The 26,045-nt window shown below is 29.3% G+C and overlaps 3 protein-coding genes across 4 annotated transcripts; 1 reads left to right on the forward strand and 2 right to left on the reverse strand.

Annotated features, from left to right (window-relative positions):
• The first annotated feature begins 2,102 nt into the window (after nucleotides 1–2,102).
• LOC113861427 (pentatricopeptide repeat-containing protein At3g09060) lies at nucleotides 2,103–4,791 on the forward strand. Its single transcript, XM_027494230.1, has one exon. It carries the CDS (start codon nucleotides 2,112–2,114, stop codon nucleotides 4,185–4,187), a length of 2,076 nt encoding a protein of 691 aa, XP_027350031.1. The 5' UTR covers nucleotides 2,103–2,111; the 3' UTR covers nucleotides 4,188–4,791.
• A 22-nt stretch (nucleotides 4,792–4,813) lies between these two features.
• On the reverse strand, nucleotides 4,814–6,119 carry LOC113861428. The gene is made up of 2 exons (XM_027494231.1): nucleotides 5,707–6,119; nucleotides 4,814–5,508 (listed from the first exon to the last, which is right to left on the reverse strand). Exons 1-2 carry the CDS (start codon nucleotides 6,031–6,033, stop codon nucleotides 5,065–5,067), a joined length of 771 nt encoding a protein of 256 aa, XP_027350032.1. The 5' UTR covers nucleotides 6,034–6,119; the 3' UTR covers nucleotides 4,814–5,064.
• Nucleotides 6,120–20,799: 14,680 nt separating this feature from the next.
• LOC113863216 (protein NRT1/ PTR FAMILY 8.1-like) lies at nucleotides 20,800–25,086 on the reverse strand. Of its 2 annotated transcripts, none has more exons than XM_027496713.1 (5): nucleotides 25,058–25,086; nucleotides 24,010–24,186; nucleotides 23,658–23,875; nucleotides 22,585–23,135; nucleotides 20,800–21,985 (listed from the first exon to the last, which is right to left on the reverse strand). In XM_027496713.1, the coding sequence occupies exons 2-5, from the start codon at nucleotides 24,116–24,118 to the stop codon at nucleotides 21,154–21,156; spliced, it is 1,710 nt and encodes a 569-aa protein (XP_027352514.1). In that variant the 5' UTR covers nucleotides 24,119–24,186; nucleotides 25,058–25,086; the 3' UTR covers nucleotides 20,800–21,153. The 2 variants fall into 2 exon arrangements, with proteins under 2 accessions (XP_027352514.1, XP_027352512.1); XM_027496711.1 differs by lacking the exon at nucleotides 25,058–25,086 and adding an exon at nucleotides 24,522–24,633.
• Between the last annotated feature and the right edge of the window lie 959 nt (nucleotides 25,087–26,045).

A 26,045-nucleotide genomic window follows, 5' to 3' on the forward strand; every position in this document is an offset into this window, starting at 1 on the left:
AACAATTAATAAGCATATCCCTTCTCTTTTACTACTGCCAACACTAACCTAAGAAAGCAAGTGAGTCGATATATCTAAAGGCAAAACCAGTGAGAATCCAAATCAACGCGCAGTAAAGTATCATATTTGAGATGAAACTGAACACGTTAAAAATAAATGAGTTGGAAGTTCTTCCAAACCATGACAGAAATAACAAGTTTTATCATCAATTTGAACACCTCGATCAATCAGCAAACTTTTACAAGGAAGTGCATTCAACAACAATTGCTAAGAAAATATCAGACACTTAAGAGTGACCTTTCCTCTCTATAGCCTTTGCAAGACATCTTCCGTACACTGATTTACACTATTATGACCACCAAAAAGTTCAAATAGTCATGAATACGCAGATTGTACTGAATAAAAACCTGAAGAATCTGCCCTCTATACCCATTTATCTTCTTGTAGTAACTTAATAGAAACTCCATCCACAAGCTCCAGCAAAAGATTAAAGTTTAAGATCTCATGTTGAAAGAGTCCTCTTCGCCAACTAACATTCCAAACCCACTTAGTGCCATCATGAAAACTATTCTCCAAAACACATGGTTCAGCATTCCTCGCCACCGCAAACAATCACGGAAATGCCTCATACAATCGCATCCTACCTACCCACTTATTTCTCAAAAAAAAAGTGTGTAAACCTGCACCTACACTCCTATCAAACTTCTCATCCAGTCAATAATTCCCTTGATGAATAACCTCCATCAAATCACACTACCACAAAGAACATTTGTTGTAGACTGGTGGATGTTAAATAGAAGAAGCTAATCTTCCATACCTATATTCCAATACCCGCACCCACAATGAATTAGAACAATTAACATCTTCTTTATCACCGACTTCGACACCTTAAAAATGGATAACAAGTGAAATGACATAAAATTAAGAACTACATTAATCAAAGATTGAAGATAAATATGAATAAAATAAGTACGATGATTCTCATAGTAAATATAAATTAGCTCTTCAAATACTAATTCAAATGGTCATTCTTTAATCATGAACGTATGGCAAGAGAAGTTTATGAATTTCCTTATTCTGTAGATGCCTATCATTTATTTGATTTGATTTCTTTTGATAAGGATGTGATTTTATTGGATAACGATACATTGATCTTGAGAATATCATAGATAATTATAAAAGGAGATATTTTTATTAATTTTCTTTTACCTATTAGTATAAAGAGTTTAATTTTTATTCACTATCGGAACAAATGATTTTATACTATTATCTATTTAAAAAATATAGTAAATATATTTTTTAATCATTATTAAACCTAACTATTCTCAATGATATGATAATTTACGACTGAAATATTAATAAAATATCATTTAATACACTTTTTATTAATCAAGATGTTTTTAATGGTGTGATAATTTTTACTTATATTTTTAATAAATTTTAACAAATAAATAATACGGTAGCATCTCCGTCTACGGGGACAATATGAATAATATTTACAAAGTGGATAGCTTTTAAATAAATTTTGATATAAAATGTGAATAAAACACGAAACATCTATATCTTTCCCTTTCTCACGTTATATTTGGATGACTAGATTAAGGATGTGAAAAATAGACATGAGAGAGTTAAGATTCATAGATAAATATGTAAAGTTACTTATTAGACGAGAGTGAATAATATGAATGGAATAAATCTTTAGGTGTGAGGTTCATAATAATAATAATAATAACTTGTAGGATATTGTTATCATCAATTAATCAAAATATACTATATATATAAATTTAAATATAAATACTATAAAATGTAAAAAAAATTATAAGTTTTTATATATTTTTAATTTATTCTTTCACTTATTTAAATGAGTAAATAATTTATTTTAATTTTTTATGTATTTAAATAATGCATTTTTAATTATATTTTTCCTTAATTTCTTCTGTTATGTATTTTATAACAAACAAAATATGAATTCTTTGCTTCCTTTTAATTTTCTTAAAAAAAATTTATCACAATTTTAAAATCTTAAAATCAAACGTACATTTTCTCTGAAGTTAGTATTCCAAAAGTATGCAATGGAAACTTAGGTAAGCCAACTTACCATTGTCCATGCCATGGTAGACCTTCCCAAGTCTATGTCACCGCATCGTCTTCTCAAACTTCTCAAAGCGGAGAAGAACCCTCTCAACGCTCTCCAACTCTTCGATGCCGCCACGCGCCGCCCCGGCTTCGCTCACTCCCCCGAGGTTTTCCTGCACATCCTCCGGCGAGTGGCCACCGACCCCTCCCTCCTCCTCTCCCACGCGCCTGGCATCGTGTCAACCATCCACGCGCACCGCTGCAACTGCCCCGAAGACGTTCCCCTCACGCTCCTCAAAGCCTACGCCAAATCCTCGATGCCCAACGAAGCCTTACACTTGTTCCAAACAATGCCACACGTGTTTGGGTGCTCCCCCGGCGTGAGGTCCTTCAACTCTCTCCTCAACGCCTTCGTCGAATCGCGCCAATGGGAACGCGCTGAGAACTTCTTCAATTATTTCGAAACCGCGCGTGTGTCTCCGAACCGTGAGACTTACAATGTTCTCATGAAGGTTATGTGTAAGAAGCGAGAGTTTGAGAAGGCTAAGGGGTTGCTGACGTGGATGTGGGGTGTGGGAATGAACCCTGATAAAATCACCTATGGTACTTTGATCAGTGCTGTGGCGAAAAGTAGGGATTTAAAGCTTGCACTTGAATTGTTTGATGAAATGCGTGAACGAGGGTTGGAACCTGATGTCATGTGTTACAACATGATAATTGATGGGTTTTTTAAAAAAGGAGATTTTTTGAAGGCTAGTGAGATGTGGGAGAGGTTGTTGAGGGAGGATTCGGTGTTTCCTAATGTTGTGAGTTATAATGTTATGATTAGCGGGTTGTGTAAGTGTGGGAGGTTCAGTGAGGGTTTGGAGATATGGGAGAGGATGAAGAGAAATGAGAGGAGGCACGATTTGTTCACATATAGTTCTTTGATTCATGGGTTGAGTGAGGCGGGGAACTTGGATGGGGCAAAACGGGTTTATGGGGAGATGGTTGAGAGAGGGGTTAGGCCCGATGTTGTTACTTGTAATGCTATGCTTAATGGATTGTGTAAAGCAGGGATGGTTGAGGAAAGTTTTGAGTTGTGGGAGGAGATGGGGAAGTGTGGTTTGCGGGATGTGGTAAGTTATAACATATTTCTCAAGGGGTTGTTCGAGAATGGGAAGGTGGAAGCAGCGGTGTCATTGTGGGATGGTTTGTGTGAGACAGGTAGTGTGGATTCTGCTACTTATGGTGTGTTAATTCATGGTTTGTGTAGGAATGGGTATGTGAATAAGGCTTTGCAGGTGTTGGAAGAGGCTGAATATAAGGGAGGTGATGTGGATGCCTTTGCTTACTCATCGATGATAAATGTTTTGTGCAAAGAAGGAAGATTTGATGAGGCAGCTGGAGTTATTGAACTTATTAATAAGCGTGGCTGTAAATTGAACTCTCATGTCTACAATGCACTGATTCATGGGTTTGTTAAGCATTCCAAACTTGACAGTGCGATTCAAGTATTTAGGGAAATGAACATCAAAGGTTGCTCACCAACTGTGGTGTCGTATAATATTATAATAAATGGATTGTTAAGAGCAGAAAGGTTTCTTGAGGCTTGTGATTGCATTAAGGAAATGTTGGAAAAAGGATCGAAACCTAATATTGTCACATACTGCACCTTGATAAATGGTCTTTATGAGAACAAAATGATGGACACAGCGCTTAGGTTGTGGCATCAGTTTCTGGACACAGGGATTAAGCATGATATCACTATGTACAACATTGTCATCCATAGACTTTGTTCTTCTGGCAAAGTGGAGCATGCTCTGCAGCTCTATTCAATGATGAGGAAGAGGAACTTTGTTAATCTTGTGACCCACAATACCATCATGCAGGGTTTTTACAAAGTTGGGGCCTGTGGAAAAGCAGGAAACATTTGGTCTCACATCTCAGAAGATGGGCTACAACCTGATATCATCTCTTATAACATTACACTTAAGGGTCTCTGCTCCTATGGTAGAGTGACAGATGCAATTGGGTTTCTAGATGATGCTTTGGAGCATGGTGTCATGCCAACTACTATTACTTGGAATATACTAGTTAGAGCCGTGATTTTTTACGGGGCTTCGACATGATTCTTTTGTGCACTCTAAAATAGATTAAAGCAGCTCCTGCTCTTTTCTTTCAGTTGTTGTCTACATCAACTATGGCCATTATAGTAAAATACAAGCAATTTGTTGGTTTCCCAAAATAAAAGGGATCCCTGGGATGTTTAGGTTTGAGCCCTAGCAGCATGTTTTTGAGCATGTTTAAGATTATTAAGACAATTATATGCTTCCTGATAACATTTTGTTGGAAGGAAATTTGAAGCCCCTGGGCACTTACCCGGTGGCATTGGCTTACATCTAAGTCAAACAGGCACTTACCATAGTGTTGGGTACTTGGGATGCAATAAAGCATGCCGTCAGGATGCCTAAAGTTTGGGGTTGGGTGAATGGTAATGGTCATGTGCTTTTGTGTCTGGGATATTTGTCTGCCTCACGTAAATTTGTGGGATATTTGTCTGCCTCAAGCTTTACATGAGTAGATTGTTTAATTTAAGGCTTTGGGAATTTCAGGCTGCAAGCCAGTTACTATACTTCTCTATTTTATTGATCAACTTGTTAAGCTGTACAGAAAGGAATGATATTGTGTAGTTATTAGTTTCTCATTAATTGTTTATATGACTGAAGATGCAGAGATATAAAAGCTAGGATGTGGATATGAGTACGTTTTTCTATATATATAGGATGTGAAAAATTTCATCAGCATCACACGGTAATCCTGTTACTCAGATTTTGGTGATTGTAGTTATATCACCAATATCTGCTGCTGTCGATGCCAAAGCAAAAATGCATGATGTTATCAGGCCCAAGTTACAAGCTTTCACTTGGGGTTATTGCATCACGCAATATACATTAATAATATTGTCTTTCAATGAAACATGCAGTGAATCACAATAAAAATTGAACTTCACTTATTTTCCTCTTCATTGTTGATCTTTCTTCTTGTTTCAGTTTCTGATGACATGTTTTGTTCATAGATGAACTGAGAAATTAAAGCCACAAGAGTAGCTCCAAGAACTGCTACTTTTCTCCAATCAGTTGATGATGAGGCTATAGAGTCACCTATTGCAAAGGTCAGCAGGCCAATAAAGAAGAGGTACATGCTTTTCCTGGTTTTGCTACCTGCTTTTTCTCTGGCTACATCTTTGATTTTTTCTGCCTCCTCCTTGGCTTTTGCTTTATCAACAGGTGCCCTCTTTCTGAGCCTCTTAAAGAATAGCCCTTCGTTTCTGCCATCCTCCATTTGAACTTCAAACTCGTCTAGTTTGTTTTCGCGCTCCTGAATCTCTTGTCTGTTAAGTTCTGCAGATTCTTCAAATTCTAGCATCTGGCTTTCTATGTTTGCTGTTATCTGTTAAACACAAACAAAGAAGAGGTCATTATTGAAGCACCTTTCATGTGTAGATTTTCGGTAAACCCCTGAACAGGTCCCTGAGATTGTTTGGGTTGGGTTCGGCAAAGAAACAAACTTTTGCTAAACAATGGTTTGTAACTTTCCAAACACAAACTAAACATGTACTATGTTGTTAACTCTAAAGTTGAAGCATACTCTTTCACGAGCTTCATCTAATCCTTTGAGGGCATCCTCTCCAATCTTGTCAAACTCAGTCTTGGCTTCTTCACCAAATTGGGTTAAATATGCAGATCTCTCGTCTAAATAATCTGTAAGACGGACTTTTTGAGTTTGAATCATGGCAATTTGGGCTAGCAGTTCTTGTTTTTGAATATCTCCCGGTTGGGGAGCTTGAGAATCAGATTCATGGGACTTGCAGAGGCACAAAATAGAACTTGTGATCAGGAGTCTGCTGTTGTGGTGGATATTATATTTGATATTGGTAGGACTGAATGAAGGATGAATGGGTTTGAGAGCAATCATCTTTTCATAACAGTGGAAGGATGTATTTGCACGAGTTAGAAAACATGATATTGGTATTGGCGAATGGATTTGATATTATATTTGATATTCGTATTGGTGCAGCTGGACCAAATGTAAAGTGTGTTGGCTGCAAGTATTTTGGGCCTCTTGTTTTGTGTACATTATCTGTACCGAAAAATATGAATGGACCTCCTCTTTTCTTTTACAAATCTATTTATATAAGTAAAAACGACTACGTTATTATACTAATATAACATTAACTACTATTTCAATTACATATAATATACAATAAACTAAAACAGTATAATAAAATAATATATTCATTTAATATATTTATAATATTTATTATTATTGATTACAAATTACATTTAACACTGTACATGTGAATTGGAATTAATAATTATAATTAACAAGAGAATTAGAAATAAACTCTAACATACTTAGTTATTGTTTTAAATTTATTAATAATTATTAATTAAATTATTAGTAGGAAAGAACAAGACTTTCATTATTTTTGTAACTTTTAATGCATTTTAATTAATAGTTAAAAGTATGTAGAAAAGAATATATCGATAATTTTTGGATCATTAATTGCTAATAACACAATTTAAAGATTGAGTTGGTTATGAGAAGTAGCTGAAAACATAAAAGCCAATAACAGTTGATAATGTAAATAAAATATCTAAATAAAAAATATGAAAATTAAATAATTATCATTTTTATTTAATTTAAAATAAAATAGTTAAATATTTAAATAAACTCAAACAATGCACTTACTTAATAACTAATTTCTTTACTAATGTGTTTTACTTTCTCAAATAAATATCAAGAGTGAAAGTATTAAATAGTAATGAAATATTTACTTTATTTTTCTCTCATGTTTCTTTAATTGACCAAGAGATTTAATTAAAATTTAAGTGTAGTAATTATTAACTACCATTATTCTTGCAACATCAAATGCTTGAAATCTTGATGATACTTATTTGATATTACTATAACTACTCCTTGGTGAATCATATTTTAATTATATTTTAACTACAGTTACATGATACTAGTATTTCATTACTTTGAATTAATTGCATTTATTGAGATCTTCATTGAATTTAAATGATCAAAACATTCTAATTTTGGAGTTTTAACAACATTGACCTATGTTTAATATTTTGATGATATTTTGAGATGTAGGTCAAATTTTAAGGTGATTCTTATTTCATTGAAAATCTTCTTTTCAGAGTCTCAATTTAATAGACAATTTCACATACAATGAATTTTGGAATTAAAAGATATTATCTATGTAAGTTGAACCACTACAACTGCATGCAACAACCATTAAATTACAATTTTAGTAAGTTTAATTAAATATGTTATGACTTTGTTTCAGAGTTTTAGGGAGAGTAAAGGAAATGGTTTAAAGGGTAAGAAGGAGAGGAGAGAGAATAAGGAAAGATGATTAATATAAAACTCTGTAAATTATAAGAACTTAAAAATATGATATTAGCAGGGTCTATGAACCTTCAACTATCATCTTAAAAAACTCAAACATCACAAAATTTTCTCTTTCCCTCCAAAATCAATTCTCAAACAAAGTCTAAGGGTCCATTATGTTTTGAATTTGTATTAATTAGAGAAGACTTGATTGTGATTATTATAAATAACTTAATTTCCTCTTCTTTAGGATGTTTTTAAACTATATTTTAATTTTTTTGGTTATTTTTTAGAATAAGGAATTTGAATTTTGAAATCAGTTTTTATTTTTGTTCTTGTTTGTGTTCTTTTTCTATGTTTTATTTTTCTGCATTTGAGGACTTGAACATGGATGGTTAAACACTTGAGAATCAATTCTCCAATTTGATTTCAATAATTGAAGTTTGAGGTTTTGTTCTAATCAAATTTAAGTATATTTTATCTCTTCTTTCTTAAATTTTATATAGTTTCTTTTAATGGGCATGCTTTATGATATTCAAATTTCAATTAGATCCTTAATACATTATTAAGAAAGAACTTCTAAGTACAATAATGCTTAATTTTGTAATTTGGATTATGATTGGAAATCATATTTGAGTTGCTTTAACTGCATGTATAAGGTTGAATAAAATTCAATTGATGATAATTGAATTATAATTAGAAAATGCTTAATTGCTTAATCCAAATTCAATGAGTATTTTGTGCGCTATCCACATTAGGAATTTCTTTTAATATATTTAGTAATTAATCATTTTAGATCAAAGTAAGAGTGAAAACAAAATTTTAGTTTCATAATTAATAACATATAATAATTTTATTATTGAATTGAATGGAGAATTGATCTATTAGTGATCATTGTTGATTTATTTATTTTGTTATGTGTTTTTAATTAAGAATCAATCAATTTTTAACTCCTCTCTTGTTAATTAATTTTAATTGATGTTTAGAATACATATAATACTTAGTTTAACTATCATTATTTTTAGGAATATGACCTAGATTAATTTACCTAATATTACATTAATTTTACATAATATTTTAATCAAAAGTAACTTTGATCAAATTGGCATTGTTGCTAGGAACATTAGTCCATAACTAAGATTCAATCACATTTTAATTAGTCAATGTAGTCCAGTGAGTAAGAGTTACAATTCATTAACACTTGCTTTGCATTAGCGTAATGCCGTCCTAGTTGTAAATTTTGCATTAACATATTATGATTATTTTTATAATAGTGTTTAGTGATATTGATTAAATAAATTCAATTTCAATTAGTTTCAAATAGTTTTTTTTTTTTTTTGAAAATTTTGATAGTTGCGGCAAATTATATGTTAGTATTCATCTAGTGAAAAATTACTTTCCATCTTGGTTCGTTACCAATTTGATCAAAGCCGGTTTCGATAAAATATTATGCAAAATTAATATAGTATTATGTAAGTCAATCTAAGTTGTGTTGAGATAATGATCACCGAATTAAGTATCATATGCATTTCTAAATCTGAGCTAAAAATAAATAACAGAGGAGTGTGAAGGTTGCTTAAAATCTCAAGGACACTTCTTTGATAAAACTGCATTTACTCTTTTAACATTATATTAGAGGTCAAAATGTTCGATGATACAAGTGTCATTCATGAATGCAAACAAGCAAAAGTTGTTCAAAGAGAATTAGATATTTAAAATAATTTATTCAACATTACATTCTGAAGTGTAGTGAACTATTCATTTGTTCTCACTTCATTTGCTACATTGTTGCAGATTTTGAAGTCTCAAAAAGTTGTCAACTAACATACAAGTATGCCTGTCAATAGTAGTAAAGGAGAGTGTTTGAGACCTTCCGAATATCATTCCTACAGGAACCATATTGTAAACACTTATTACTATTATTTTCTAGATGTTAAGTAGATCAAAAGGTTGAGAATGTTTAGATTAAAATAAAATTTAGAATCAAAAGAAAAACCAAGAAATCGCATGCTTATTTTGATATGGATTAAAGCCTCAAGGCTTTAGTTTCCTCTTATGATCAGGTATGTCCTTAATTCAATTCATTCAATTATGTTAGAGTAATTATCATCTAATTAATTTTTACAACTATACAATAATTTTGTAATAATTATAATCTATACATCATTCTAACGATCATAAACTTGTTAATTGATTAGAAGTTCAGGTGATAGATTGATGATCCTATTAATTCTCAAACTCAAATTACCTTTTAGTTCTAATTAACTTATTAATAGTATTGATTAACTAAGATCAACCCTTGAGTGATCAATTCAAGAATATAAATAACAATAATGACATAATTTCAATCGACGGTTAATAATAATTGTATAAAATCAAATTAAGATTTAAAAGAGGTTACATCATAATAATTTACCTCAGCTCCCTGACAAAAGATATTTTGTTACACATTATCATAAAGATGAAAACAAAAATAACTAAACACAAAATTTGCATAAACAAAAATTAATAAGAAATTTTTTTTATTATTATTGATTTGTCTAAATAGAAGCATAACTTTACGACGAAGAATGAAAGAAAGAAACAAACTTAAGAAGAAAGGTTTAGAATTTTAACGCGTAGAGAGAAGAATAATTCAAATATATCTTTACCAAATAGATTAAGATATTTTTTTATAAAATGTAGAATCTAAAAATTATGACCTAATTTTCAAAAACTCTAATTTTATGTTATCTAACGTTGATTCTCAAAATCTTAAATAAAAGATAAAATTAAAATCGAAATTCAAATTTATTTTCACAATTTAGAATCTAAATATAAAATTCAGATCCAAATTCAAAAAATTAAAATCTATTTTCAAGACTCAATTTAAATTTAAAATTTTGATCCAAAATCTACCTATATAACAATTTTTTTATTTGATCAATTTTAATTAAGTTACACTGTTGTCGCTTTTTACAATAAAATTAATAAAATATTAATTAGTCCAAGAAGTAAAATAATAAATTTAATGAAAAGAAGTTAAAAATTTCATAGATAAAATAATAGAATGACATTTTATCATATATTTTTTTTTGTCTTTTTATACATTTTTATTTGGTTTTTAGTTTATTTTGTTTTTGATAGGATAACTAGTTTTAGAAAAATAAATGACTACAAAAAAGTAATAAACTTCACTAATTTATTATTGTTTCAAAATATCTTGTTGAAATTGTCAAATTTAATTTAAAAAATAAATAATCATATTATAAAGTTGATTTTAAAATTGATTATATAAATAAAAATATAAAAAAATTAAATAACTTATATTTTCTTCTAAATATTTCTAAATGAAAAAGATAAACAAAGATATATAAAATAAAATTCATGTAAACACGAACATACACAAAGATATAGTTTAGTTATTTTTACAAAAAAAAAAAAAAAAGTAATTAATTCATCAAGACAAATAAAAATAGCTATATGACATGAATTCATAATTAAGAATAATTAACTACACTTTTATATTAATATAATATTAAATACTATATTTAATAAATATGATACACTTTAATGTAAAATAATATTATTAAATACTATATTCATTAAATATAATATATTTATCATAATTTTTATTATTACAAATTACTATTTAATATTCTACGTGTATGTATGAATTAGATCTAATAACTATAATTAATAGGGGTATTAGGAACACAATATTAAACACAATTTTAATTATTAGTTATTAACAACTATAAATATATCGTGTAAAAAAAGTAATAGCGTGAAGGGAATTTGATTGACAATGAACAGTCGTATACCCCATGTTCCAGGCAAGGGTAAATCTATTATAAACAACTAAGAATTCAGCGTGGCTATTCTTAGATAATCCACAAAAACCAAAGAAACCCGACCACCAATTCTTCATGTAGTCTCGAATGACACCTCCGAAATCAACATGACCAGGATTCTCTTGAGCACTACCATCAACATTAAGTTTATTTTGAACCCACCAGAAGCAGGTGCTGACCAGGACATGAACCTAGGAGTTCAATTCTAAAAGCCAGAAGAACAGAAGGCTGCAATTATATATCATGTAGCAGATAATTAATTCTAGATATAACGTTCTAATTAAGCCACAATTTATGGGAAAAAACTGTTGTATTCCTTGCAGTCTAAATACACCAAATTAAAACAGCACATGTAGTACCATGTTTTCCTTGAACAAAATAAATACTTAATCCAATCCTTGGAAACATTGTGATTTAAAAAAGAATCATGTGAAAACTGCATATAAAAGACCATATACTTATAGCTTTGATACAATCACAAAGATAGCGCAATATGGATTCAGTTCCAGTTGCACAACACTGACATGAAGGATCATTTGAAATATGACGAGTGATTGCATGGAGTTTGTTGGCAATATCGTGCATGACGAGCCAGAGAAAAAAATTTATATTCTCCGGAAGATGTAATTTCCATGGCCATTGTAAGGAGGTATGAGAGTTATAAGACTGAGAGACTAACCACTTATAGCCTTGCGAAGCCGAATACACCCTAGAGCTATACCTGCCCAAAACAATAGTATCATCAGAGGAGGGATTAATAAAGATAGAGATGATATGCTGCTGAATCTCAACCGGAATATTGGTAACCAAGTTATTGAAGTGCCACGAACCATTCCTATAGATATTCTTAACCAAAAGCTATGTATCCTGAATATTAACAAAAGGAACCAGATCACATAAATAATCCCCTCCCAACCATCTATCATACCAAAGAATAACCCTTCCAGCACCAATACCAATGTGAAATCCATCCTTCAAGCAACAAGCAACTTTTAAGATTGATCTCCACATGTAAGAATGCCAATTAGGAATTGGTGTATTTAATATATGACTGCTACAAAGATATTTATCACGAAGTAGATGAACTTAAAGTTTGTCAGTATTGTGAATTAGCTTCTAGACATGTTTCCCTAGTAGAGAGGTATATTTTTCTCAAGCTTTATGAACATCCAGCTCATCATTCTCCTGAGGCCTTGATATGATATCCTACCCAAACTCCCAGGAATTTTAATTAGAATTTCCTTTCCAAACAAATCTTCTAATAGAAGCATAATTTTGTTATGTATAGCTTCTAGTAACCACAAATTGTGCATAGTGTAAATGGGTATAGAAGATAATTCTTATGCACCCTTTCCAACGTGCAAGTCAGGAGTCAATCTTATCAATAATAAATTGAAAATTCCTTTTACTAACCCGACTAGCCAATAAAGGATAAAGGAAATCCTACGTATTTTTCCAATTTCATAGGATATATGTTGAAACCTGAAGCATATTTGAAATATTTTATTCTACGGATATTCTTAGAAAGAAAAAATCTTGACTTTTCCCCATTAACTTTTAAACCAGAAGTTTTTGTAAAAAATAAGCAACCGTGAGTAAACAAAAAATTGAGAAATTATGGGTCCATTAAAGAAAAATTTAAGAGGCTACCACAAACTTTCCTTGAACCTTTCTTGAATCAATAAGACAACTTTCTTTTAAACAGATAAGGTGATAGATGGTAACCTTGTTTTAAGCCACGAGGAAGAGAAAAATTATCAAGCTTCTCGATTGTAGTTTCTTTTATAGATTGGTTTTCCTTTAATGTGTTTATATTTATATGTTTAAAATTGACTACTCTTAATATATTATAATTGATTGTATTGTAGATGACTATACCATATGTAGTTAATAATATAAGATAAAGAATTAAGTAGCTAAAATTTAATTTTTTTTCTTTTAACTTATTATTAAATTAACAAATTCATATACTCTTTATGTTTATCTTCTCTTTATATCTTGCATGGCTATTAGAAATATTAGTTTAAGAAAAAACTTATGGTGATGATAAGAAAATTGAGTGATTGGTGATCATAAGAAAATTGAGATTAGAGTTAAATTTAAATTGAACACAAAGAGTGTAAATATAAAATTAAAAGCCTTAAGATTGATCTCGAATAGTTTTATTTTAAAGATTATGCTATTTTATTTTCACGCGATTACTCTTAGTTTAGATCTCTTATAAATTTCTCTTATATACTATTTAAGTTTAAATAATTAAATTACAATAATTTTAGTAATGGAAAATAATTTCCGTAAGACAATATTCTTAAAATTTATTTGAGAACTCATTTATTATTATTTAACAATTACACTTGTCAATAAATCAGGTGTTTAATAAATGTTTTTATAAACTTGATATCCTTAATAAGAACTTTCGAAATGATTATTATTGGTTAATAGTTTAATACACTATTTGTATATTTGTATTGACATTAATAATTATAATTAATTTATATTTTTTCTATTTATAAAGTATTTAAAAAATTAAAAATAAGAGTTGAATATATAAATAAAATAGTAAATAAAATATATAAAAAATAAACAATTTATGAATGAAGACCATAACTAATTTCTTCATTAATATTTTATGCTTCTTTCAATAAATACAAAGAGTTAAAGTATTAAATAATATTCAAAACTTTGCTCTCTCTCATTCTCTCATGTTATTCTTAAAGACACCAAAAAAGTTTAATGTAAAATTTAAGTGTTGTATCGATTAATTAAATTTATTCTTACAGCATCAAAAGCTTGAAATCCTAATTAGTCAAAGAAATCAAAACATATTTAAAACTATCCACTCTGCTACATTAAAAAGTTTAATAATTAACCTACCTCTTTGTTCTCACTTTGTTTACATCTTCATTTATTTCTTTGATTCATTTTCATTTTAGAAGCATTACTAGTTTTAAAAAAAATTAATGATAACTAAGGAGTAATTAAACACAAAAGTGGATGGCAATTTAGCCTTGAAACCTCACTGGTTTTTATTATTTAAATATATATACTCAAAATTGTTAAATTTAATAGTTCTTTTTATGCATATATCATTTATTATATTTTGCTACATATATACTCGTTTATAATACATAAATATTGTTTGGAATCATGAACATATATAGCAATGATTATCAAATGCTAATGCAATATCAGACATTTAAAAGCATATAAACACATTATAAAGTTGGTTTCAGAATTGACTAAAAAAATAAATACTCAATCTTTTGTCAAATGTTTCTCTCAATGACAACTGTTAAATATAATAATCCTATAATATCAAAAGCTTGAAATCCTAATCATACTTATTTATTGTAAATATAGTTACTCCTTTAATGTTGGAGAATGTGAAGTTCAACGATACATAAAATATAACACTCTTGAATGAAAACAAGCAAAAATTATTCAAAGAGAGTGAGATATGTCTAAGACTATCCACTTAAATGCACATTGTGAATTTTAATAGGCTAATTCTTTATCCTCACTTCATTTGCCATATTTTTTTTTCTTTTTCAACAATTTAATTTGTTTCTTTAGTTTATCTTATTTTTTATAGCATCACCAATTTACAAATATCAACAGCAACTAAAAAGTTAGTATTGAATTATTTTCTATGTAAAATTTATTGACTAAACTCCTAAATTAATTCCTAAAATTATTTGAGTCAAATATTTTAGTCAGTGAGATCTATAATATGTTGGAAAGCGTATGCAAAATAATTACAACAAAATTTTAACATTCTAAATGCTAATGCGAGATCCACATTTTAAACAATACATAAACATATTACAAATTTAGTTTTAGAATTGATTATATAAATAAAATATTTAAATAACTTGTAATTTCTTCCAAATATTTAAATATATATATAGAATTAGACATTTGATAATAACAATAGAGCGCTAATCATTCTCAACTAACAGCGTGAGGTTCTTATTTCAAGTCATATATACGCCTTTTACAAAGTTGGATCTAGAATTGATCAGATAAATAAAAGAATGAAATAAAATATTTAACCACTAAATAATTTATAATTTCTTTCAAAAATTTATAAATATAAAAAAATAATTTGTGCACCAAAGTGGCATACTAACTAGTTTTCTAACTATTTTTTTTTTCTTCATTCAATAAGTAGAAAGAGCCCATTTATTAAATAGTATTGAAAAGTTTACTCTATTCCTTTCTGATGTTTCCTTCAAGAACTAAGGAATTTAACGTACATTTCAAGTTAGTAGTTGTTTGTTACATTTACTTCTACAACGTCAAAAGCCTAAAATTCTAATGACTTATTCGTTATCACTAAAATTACTTATTTAGCATTAGAGGTTGGAAAGTTAGATGAAAAATATTGTGAAATTCTTGAACCCAAACAACCAACAATTGTTTTAAGAGAGTGAGATATGCTTAAAATTATCCATTTGATATTATAATTTGAATTTTAATAGACTATATATTAGTTCTTACTTTATTTCACTATATCTTTTATCATTTTCTATATTTTTATTTCTTTCTTTAATTCACTTGTTTATGTAGCACAACAACTACTAGAAAAGTCAGTGACAATTAAGAAGTGGATGAGAATTCCACATTGAGAACTTACTAGTCTATTATCATTTCAAAATATCTTGGAAATATTCTCAATTTTGATAATTCTTTCTATTGATATTCCATTTATCTTATTTTGATACATTATATACTACTGCATTTGTATGCATGTGTAGTTATGTGTTGAAAATCATATGGATTTTAATGTCTGCACAGCACCAATAATTCTCAATTTCTATTGCCATATTCATATTTGAAAGCTTACATACACATATTATAATGTTTCTTTTAGAAGTAATTATTAATTTTTTAAATAAAATAATTAAATAAACTATATAAGTATTTTATAATTTTGTCTATAGACATTTTAATGAAAAATTTGAAAAACTATATAAATAATCACATATACATAATAATTAGTTTTTTTTAACTAATAATAAATAGTTCATTCAATAAACAGAAAGAGCAAAAATATTAAATAGTATTGAAAATTTTTCTCTACGTTTCTCTCATAGTATTCCCAATAATCAAGAAGTTTAATATAAAATTAAAGTGTAATAATTATTAACTTCAATTACTAATGCAAGGTTTAAAGCCAAAAGTCCTAATTATTCATACTTGTTATAATTATAATTACTCCATTAGAATTACAGATAAAAATGTTCAATGATATATAATATGTGATATTTATAAATGCATGCAATCATAAATTGTTCAATGAGAGTGATATTGTGCAATCATAAATTGTTCACTTGGCACTATACTATGAAGTATAATAAAGTACCCTTGTCATCAACATTATCATTTTAGTTGTTTTTTGTAACGTCACCAATACTATAATAATTAATTACAATTAAGAATTGCCAGAACATAGTAGTGAATGACATCTTAGTTCTATGACCTTATTAGTCTATTATTGTTTCAAAATATAAAATAAAAATTGAGAAGTCTGACAATTTTTTCTGCTCAGAGACCATTTACCATATTTTACAACATACATATATATGTATAAATATAAAAATATACTGGGAATCATACACTTAATAATGACAAAGGAACATCAATAATTTTCAAATAACAATACAAGTTCATATTTCGTAAAACACAAACACTTATTGCAAAGTCAGTTTTAGAATTGATTATAAAATAAATAATTACAAAAATTAATTATATTTTTCCTAATGTTTCATTTAATAAATAGAAATAGCCAAAGTATTAAATAATATTGAAAATTTTCTCTTTTTGTCTCATATTTCTATCACTAACCAAGAAATTTGATATAAATTGAAGTATGGTGAAGGTTAACTATAGTTACTCTTAGTAACATGAAAGGCTTGAAATCTCAATGATATTTATTTTAATTGCAATTACTTTATTAATATTATATATAAAAAAATATGATATTGAATAATATTTATGAAAGTAAACTCATGTGTGGTTAACACAATCTACTTGACCCAAAATTGTGAAATTTAATAGGCTATTTATTTATTTTTATTTCATCTGCTACATTTTCTACAATAGAAAAGAGATTTTTATAAAAGATTTAAGTTAAATAATAATGAGAAGAGAAGAACACAACACAATTTTTTAACAAAAAAATTATTTGAGATAAACCTAAAGCATATTATTTTACCTTCACACCTCTTCACATTTACTTTTTAGTTTAACTCTAATTCAAATTTTTTTATGATTGTCAATCACTCATACTAAAATTATTCACACCATATTTTAGTTATGAAATGGTTAGTTGTTTGTCACTAAAAACTATTGGCTGTCATCTTGTCTATCAATAAATAGGCCTCATTTGTCTCTTTCTTCATAATGATTCATTTGGAAATTGCATCAACCACGGACCTATTAGAGAATGATAATTTATTGTATTAAGAGTTGCAACCATCGCTAAATAAGAAACTTATGGTGTGAGCATTTCTTTAAAATCACTCTTAATAAGCATATATTTTACAATATTTTATAGATTATTTGATATGTTTAGCCATTATTTGATGAGGGTTTTGTACTTATTTATTATTTGTTTTATTTTAGCATAAAAAGGTTACTAGTGCATTATTGAAGATTTTTTGCAATAATTACATAAAATTTTAGGCAATAAGCATGCCCATGCTTGACAACCTAACTGAGGGTGTATCAATGACATGCACGATTGTACTTCTTATCTAGTGATTCAAATTTAAATATTTTTAGGGTATTGAGAACCCTATTTATGGAGCAAGTGGGATTGCAGAAAAGAGAACTTTGACAAGGTCAATTTTTGACAAATCTTGGAGCCGTTTAAGAGTGGAGACCACATGTGAAGATGTAGGATACTTCTCCGAGATTTAAGCAAGTGATCAAGAGCATGTTTTGAGAATAAGAACTCCTCTCACCTTTTTCTCGTGGAATTCTTCTAGTTTGATTTTCTATTTCAAATGAATATGAGTTTCTTTGCATTTGTTTGCTTTGTTCATATTATTATGAGTAACTAAATCTATAACTAGAGTTATAGTAGATATTTTTGTATAATTTTATGTAAATTTTATATTTAATAATAATTTTAGTATTTTTTTTCTTAATTGATTTTTGTTCTAGCAAGTTTATGTATATATGTTTAGAATTAACGACTTTTAATATGTCATAATTGATTACATTGCTCTTAGTGTATATTTGTATATAAGTTGATGATTATAATTATTTTATAGTAATTAACATTTGCAAAAAGTAAATTAAAATATAGAAGTCACAAGAATAGATTTTATAAATAAAATATATAAATAATTAAATATTTTATAAATAAGCATGTGAAACGCATGTACATAATAACTAGTTTGCTTCCTTCTATAAATAGAAAGAATTAAAATTGTAGTAATACAAACGTTACTCTTTCTCTCTATCATGTTTCTAGACCAAGAAATGTTTATGATTGTGTTCTCTCATAATCATTTGCTAAATCAAATAATTAGGATATAAAAAGAATGTTCATAATATAAAAGGTTTATAGTGCATGTACTAACAATATTACCTCCATTGTCAAGAAATTTCTTTGTAAATTAAAGCATATGGTTAACTTGTTGATACAAAATTTTTGATTTTAATGGCTTAAAGTTTATGTCAAAAGCTATGAAGAAAATTTTAGGTAAAATAATTTTACCCGCTTGTAATTTTACACAATCCATTTCTATTCTTGTGTTGATCACTTGTAATTTATTGAGCTCCTTTCTTCTATCAAAGAGATCCTAAATTTAGATTTGCAAGATAGTATCTTATAATAATGCATACTTGGTCCTAGTAGCTCTCCGATAGTCTTGGAAATGAACAAACATAATCTTTAGTGATAACATATGTCTCAATAAATTCATGTATCTCAAGCTAAGTTTATTATTTTTTGCTCCAAATAAATCAGTAATAGTAGTTCTTTTATCTCTCCACCCTCCCCATTTATTAAATTGAATGTCCATGTAGATTCTTTTCCACCAATCGTATGTTTCCCTCTACCCTTCCTCTTTGCTAAATTGAAATCGATAGTTATTATGTACTTTTTAAAAAACATGAGAGTTTAAAAATTTATTTTTATAACAGAACTCAAAATCTAAAACTACTTTTTTTAATTGAGGTAAAATTATTTTGAAATAGTGTTAAAACAAATTTAACTTCATTTTAACATGTTTTTTTTAATTTAAATTTAAAAATAAAAAATGAAAACTTGCGGCCACCCTAATAGGCCATTGGTTTTAAAATTTATCTATTGCAATTAAAATTGTCCCTAAAATATTTTCACTTTAATTCAAGTTAAATGCAGGGGATGTAATGGAAAATATGACGAATTCAGAAAATAATAAATTATTGAAGACTAATCTGAACTGTAGGCCCTTCTAAATCTTAAATGGCCTCTGATTGATGAAGGATAAGAACTGTAACAGAGTCATTGTTAAAATATACTCTTAAGATTGTGATTCAACTAATTGAAGCAGCCATGGACAGATCACACAAATTTTATCCGTAAATTAGAGACATTTGTTGAGATGGAATATTTCAAAAAAATTTCATTTGTATAAGGAAGTTAAAAAAATGTGGTAGAGAAGCTAATAGATGTGCTTACTGGCCAGCTGATATGGTTCATAATGATCATGTGACTTGTCGAAAGCTTAACATAACTCCACCTTCCCTTATCCCAGTGTTAAGAGAAGATGCATAATATGGCCCATAATATATGATCATACTTTCCCCAACCCATTGAAGGACAACTTTGGAATCTAAACGAGTATCCTTTTCATGAATTTTTCCTTTAAAGTTTAAAATCCCAAATACCCGAAAACTAAAATCAAATACAAGAAAAATAATCTTATGACTTTAATACATCTATTACAAAATGACTATATATTTAGGCATATATCCAATAAAAAACAAAACTAAGCACCCATCTTAACAACATTCAATATCCCGAAATCAAAATGTTTTAATAAGTTTTTATTTTACTTTTCAACGAGTGAGGCTAATAGGCTATCCTATTTGTCGTTTTTAACTTAAGCATTTAATTAGACGAGAAAATGTTAATAACAAATTTTTTAAGACTCTCTTTCAAACATTTTTTATTATTAACTAAAATTTCTTAAAAATTATAAGAATAAGTAAATTTTACTCTTAATTTACTAATTTTTACTCTCTTTTTTAGGAAAATGTTAAAAAAGTGTGTAAGAAAATATATTTCTAATGCTACTTTAATTAAATTATCTTACATTAAGCACTTTTAGAGAGAGAAAGAGAGAGAGAGAGAGAGAGATCAAGTTAGTTTGATTTACTCACAAGTTAATAAGTGAAGAAAAATATAAATTAGTAAAAAAAAAAGTTAATATTTGTATAGTCAAACCCATCTAATTTTGCATAATTGTGCATTTAATATTATGTTGAAGAGGGTAACAAAGTCCAATTCAAGGCAAATTAGCTTTTTTGCTTTAAAATCATCATGGATGAGCCCAAAAGATATTTTTGAGAATCTAGATTACATGTATACTTAACAGGATGCTATCTTGCTTTAGGTAAAGTCACCGTTAAATATTGTGTACCTAGAGACCAAGATATTTTGGCTCAAATCTCAAATACGAAGCTGAGAGTTCTAAAAGAAAATCCGCAAAATTAACCGAACTTTTAAGGTAAAACACTCCAAATAACACCTATACAAATATAACTTTTTAAGAGAAATTGATGTAAAATGCCAAGATAAAACCACTAGAAATAATCTCAGCAAATAGAGTTGTCCAATCCAACCTCAAGCTCTTGTATTGTTTCAATGAGTATTTGCAGCCACCTTCTTGTACCTGTACCTCTTTGCAACCCAGAGATATACAAGGAAGTTGAGAAAGCTGAGAATGGACAAAAACCAGTAAAAGTAGTCAAGATGGCCTCTATTAAGATTGTCGGGAATCCAACCAAGCCTCCCATGCCTTGTGGTGACTTTTGTCACAATAGTGACAAGCAGAGTGCTAATGTAATTTCCCAAGGCATTAGTTGTGAGTGCGAGAGCCACACCCAAGCTTCTCATAGCATCTGGTGCCTGACCATAAAAGAACTCTAGCTGACCAATATTGGTGAAAACTTCAGCACATCCAACAAGAAAATATTGGGGTACTTGCCAGAAAATTGACATGGGAATGGTCTCAAGGTCATAGTAGATGTTTTTCCTCACTATGTCAAGGCGAACAACCTCCAAAATGCCAGCAATAATCATGGCAAAAGTGGAAATGACAAGGCCAATTCCCATTCTTTGGAGTTGTGTGAATCCTTGTTCATGGCCAGTGAACCTCCTTACAAATGGAACAATGATACGGTCATACACTGGAGCCCAAAAGATGACACTAAGAGTGTCGAAAAGGGAGAGGGATGCTGATGGGATCTTGAAGTGAGGACCAATATGTTGGTCCATTGTGTTGCCTTGTAAAACAAACATGGTGTTCATTTGGCTGTATACAGTTGCAAAGGCAATCAATGATGCCCAAACTGGGAGCAAACAGATTATTGATTTGAGTTCCTCAACTTGTGTTACTGTGCAAAGCCTCCAAGGACTTGGCAAACCTTTCATGTGGTCTGATTGGGTCTCTACTGCTGCCTTATCCAAACACCTACATGGAATCAAAATTTGTTTTATCAGAAAAGGCATTAAGAATGTAAATCAAACTTTAGGGTGCAAGAGTTAACAATAGATGCTTTAGATGAAGTCTAATAAAAGATGCATATTCAATATATAGAAGTTATTAGTTCATTTGACCATTGTAATGAGACAATCACTCCAGTGTACTTTTTGTTGACTATATACATTTGTATCGTACACTTAAATTAGAATAGTAAAAAGAGAGAGTGCCCAAGAATCAAAAGAAAATGAATAGTACATGAATATTTCATTTTCCTGGCTGATGGTATTATGTGTATGGTTTAGCTTATTTGGAGGAATGACTGTTTATTTTTGTCAGTTTCCTAAGAGAGCTTTAGAGAAATAAGCAGTTATTTTCCCAAAATTAATCCCAACAAAAAATGTACTTAATAAATAGAAGTAAATGTAACTGTGTCTTTGATAACTCACTTGAAGTGGTTTGTGTAAAGATGCGCTTAATTTATAGAAGTAGATGTATGTCTTTGATAATTCACTTGAAGTGGTTTGTGTAAAAACGCACTTAATTTATAATTTATTGAAGTAGATAAAAGTGTGTCTTTGATAGCTTACTTGAAGTGGGTTGTGTGATCAAGCTTGCGGCTCCCTTTGATGACAGATTCTACATCTACAGTCTCATGAAGAAGAGAGTTATCATCAGGCAATTTATGTCTGATTTTCCTAGAGGCTGCAACTATGACTTGACAAATCCTTGTAAGGGGACTGCCTCCAGGTATTTGAAGTCTGTAGAGCTTACTCCCACCAAAGAAAAATATAATTGCAACCACCATTGCAACAGCAGGAACTCCAAAACCCCATCCCCAACCCACATTCATTTGTATCCAAACTAATACTGAGGAAGCTATAAGAGCACCAATATTAATAGAGAAGTAAAACCAGTTGAAGAAAGAGCCCTTCCTCATTCTCTCTTTCTCATCCGCTTCATCAAATTGGTCTGCACCAAAAGCTGAGACACATGGTTTGATGCCACCAGTTCCAAGAGCAATCAAGTAGAGTGCTATGAAGCAAGCCGCGGTTTGTGCCGATGTTGGATGGCAACCATTAGCATCACATGAAGGCTTTAGTCCAGGGACAGTAGCAGACAGTGTTAAAAGTATCATTCCCTGTGTAGTAAACAGACATCCATTAAGAAAAGGTTAATGCTTGCTGTGTTTATCTTTTTATTCCTCATAAAAAAAGGCTCTCAAAGGCAGTTCAAATATAACAGAAGTCGAAATCAATTGAAACTTTTAAATGGAACAAGTGAAATGTGTTAGTTAAAAGATAGAGTGAAGATTAAAAGATGTTAAATTGTTCTCAAAACATAATGAAACCAAACACATTGCTCTTAGTTGAGTTGATAACAACATGATTGGCAATTCAGTTGGCTTAACATAAGGAAAATAAATAAATAAATAACAAAAAAATTTGAGTATAAGTTCTGAAGATTTTGGAATTTTCCTGTTAGGGTAATATCATAGATAAAGGCAGACAACATGAACTAGCACAAGAACAAGATTTACATGATCATCAAAACATTGATCCTTGTCGACTTTGAACACTAAAATATAAACTGTCAGAAGAGTAAAAGTTAAATGCCCTTAACATAAAATGGGCCTCAACAAACAAGTAAAATTTTCTCTTACAATGACATAGATAGTTGAGAAACTGGCAATTGTCCAGTATCTTCCCAAGTATGAATCAGCTAAAAAGGCTCCAAGCAATGGTGTGATGTAGCATGTGCCTGACCAAGTTGTGACATTATTTGCAGCAGTTGCATTTCCCTGGTTGAAACGTTCCTGAAGATAGTTCACCAGGTTTGTACTCATACCATAGTATGCCAATCTTTCACAACATTCATTCCCTGCCACAAATGTTTTAATTAAAATTCCGCATCTTAGGTTTTCAAACTCTAATACAAACATATGTACGAGATTTCTGACTTAAGTGTACACAATATAGTTTCTAAGAAAACAATAAAGAAGAAGAAACCAATACCAAGAATAAAAGAGCAAGCTTTCCAATTTCCAGTTTTTTTCTTGTTGGCAGGTTTTCTGGAGATGGTAATGGTCCCATCTTGTGTATATATATCATCATCACTTGCCATAGTATCAATGCAGATTTTCCTATTCGCTGATTCCTTTATCTCTTTGTATTCGTCAAAGGCACAGTTACCTACAAGAAATCAAGTTGATATCTTGTAAAGATAAATGAAAATATAATCACATATCATACATACAAACTATGAGACAGAACTCTCAATTGAATTGGCCAACTGGGAAATTTTGAATTAACAAAAACTGGAACATTGATATAGTCTCAAAGAGATAAGAATGAACCCCTTAATTTCAAACTTCAGCAACCATTACAATGTTGTAAAAGTTTGACAAATGCTAAATTCAAAATCTTTTTGTTTCCTTGTTGCAGAATGCACGTAATGATATCACAAGCACCCAAAAAACAAGCCAACCTCGTGATAACAACACCTATCAGAAACGATGGACACATACCATATAAGGGGAATCCACGTTTCACTTTCTCAATATAACAAAAAGGCAAAAAGCTTACACACACGCAGTGATCTCTAATAGCACAAAAGTTTGTAACGTTAGAGCTTTTGGCTTAAAGGTACAATTTTTTTCTCCTCTTTTGTCAGGAGCCAAGGTAGAGACCTACAACTAATAATATCGAAGTAAACATCAAATTATGACAATTCAAATATTTATACAGACACATTTAATTAAAATTCAAGAAAAAATAAAATATAAAACACACAAAAAAAATTTAGACCCAATTCAAAATAAAACAAGTCTAAGAGTAACGTCAACATGATTAAATTTGTTGTCCATGCTTAGGGTAAAAAGGATTGATTAGTAGCAAAGAATTATTAAAACTCCAGTTTTATGAATATAATGGCTGAATTCAAAGAGTGAAACCACGAATTTATTGGTAAAAATAATTCAAAAGAACCACCAAACCTAAATCCGATGTGATGAGAAAAATAAAAAAAAGAAGAAGCACAATGCACGTAATTGTGGAAAAGTACAGAGTGGAGGAAACCATGAAATTGAGATTCTTATTATTAGCTAATTGAAAAGGGTTTGCACCTTGTCGTGAGTGAACAACACTAGAAAGAGCGGTGCAAAATATCACAAAACAACGTTGCTGTATCTCGAAGGCATTTTCGTCAAATCACGTCTACGATGGCCTCATGCGTCATCTTCTCTCTGTATTTTTCATTTATTTTTCTTCGTTTCAGAGTTTATATACATGCACAAGTGAAAGTGCGTTGACCAAAAACAAAAGTAAAAGGGTTATTTTCTTTCGAGAATGAAAAAAAAAATATTATATTTTGTATGAGTGTTTAAAATTTTAAAAAAGGATTTGTGTGTTTAAATTTCAAAAAGTGGGATGACGAAAAATTTATAAAAATGTATAAAGATAATTTTTTATTTAAAAAATTTAATGCAAAATAAAATTTATTTTATATTTAATTATAATTTAAAAATTACCCTTTTAAGAAAAAAATGATTTTTAAATTTTTAATATAATAACATAAAATTATTTTGTCAGAAAAATATAATAAATGACCATAAAAAATTCCTTATCTTGAAAGAAGAAAGGATAACAGGTTATCTAAAAATATATTTTTGTTTATTTATTTATTATGATAAGTCACACTAGATTAAAAATAATCAGCCTATCTTGCTTATTACTTTTGTTTTTCTTATCATTATGTTTTTTTATAACTTAATCTTTATTTATTTTTAAATATTAAATGTGAGTCATTTTAAAAAAAATATTTAGAGGAATTATTTTAAAATACGTTAGAAAATTCATAAAAATATTAAAAACAGATTTGTCAAGTTTTTTATTTTTTTAAATTATATTTTTCCAATTCAAAATATCTGAGAAGTGATTTTTTAAAATGCTTTTAAGTAAAATATCTTCAATTATAATATACATATGTCGACATCGAGTTTAGAGTCGAGACAAAGTCCGTGAGTCAAGATTGAGGTTTGATATTACAAAGA

This window comes from Abrus precatorius, unplaced genomic scaffold, assembly GCF_003935025.1.
Source record: "Abrus precatorius isolate BTA unplaced genomic scaffold, Abrus_2018 Scaffold3, whole genome shotgun sequence".
Classification (NCBI taxonomy): Eukaryota; Viridiplantae; Streptophyta; class Magnoliopsida; order Fabales; family Fabaceae; genus Abrus; species Abrus precatorius.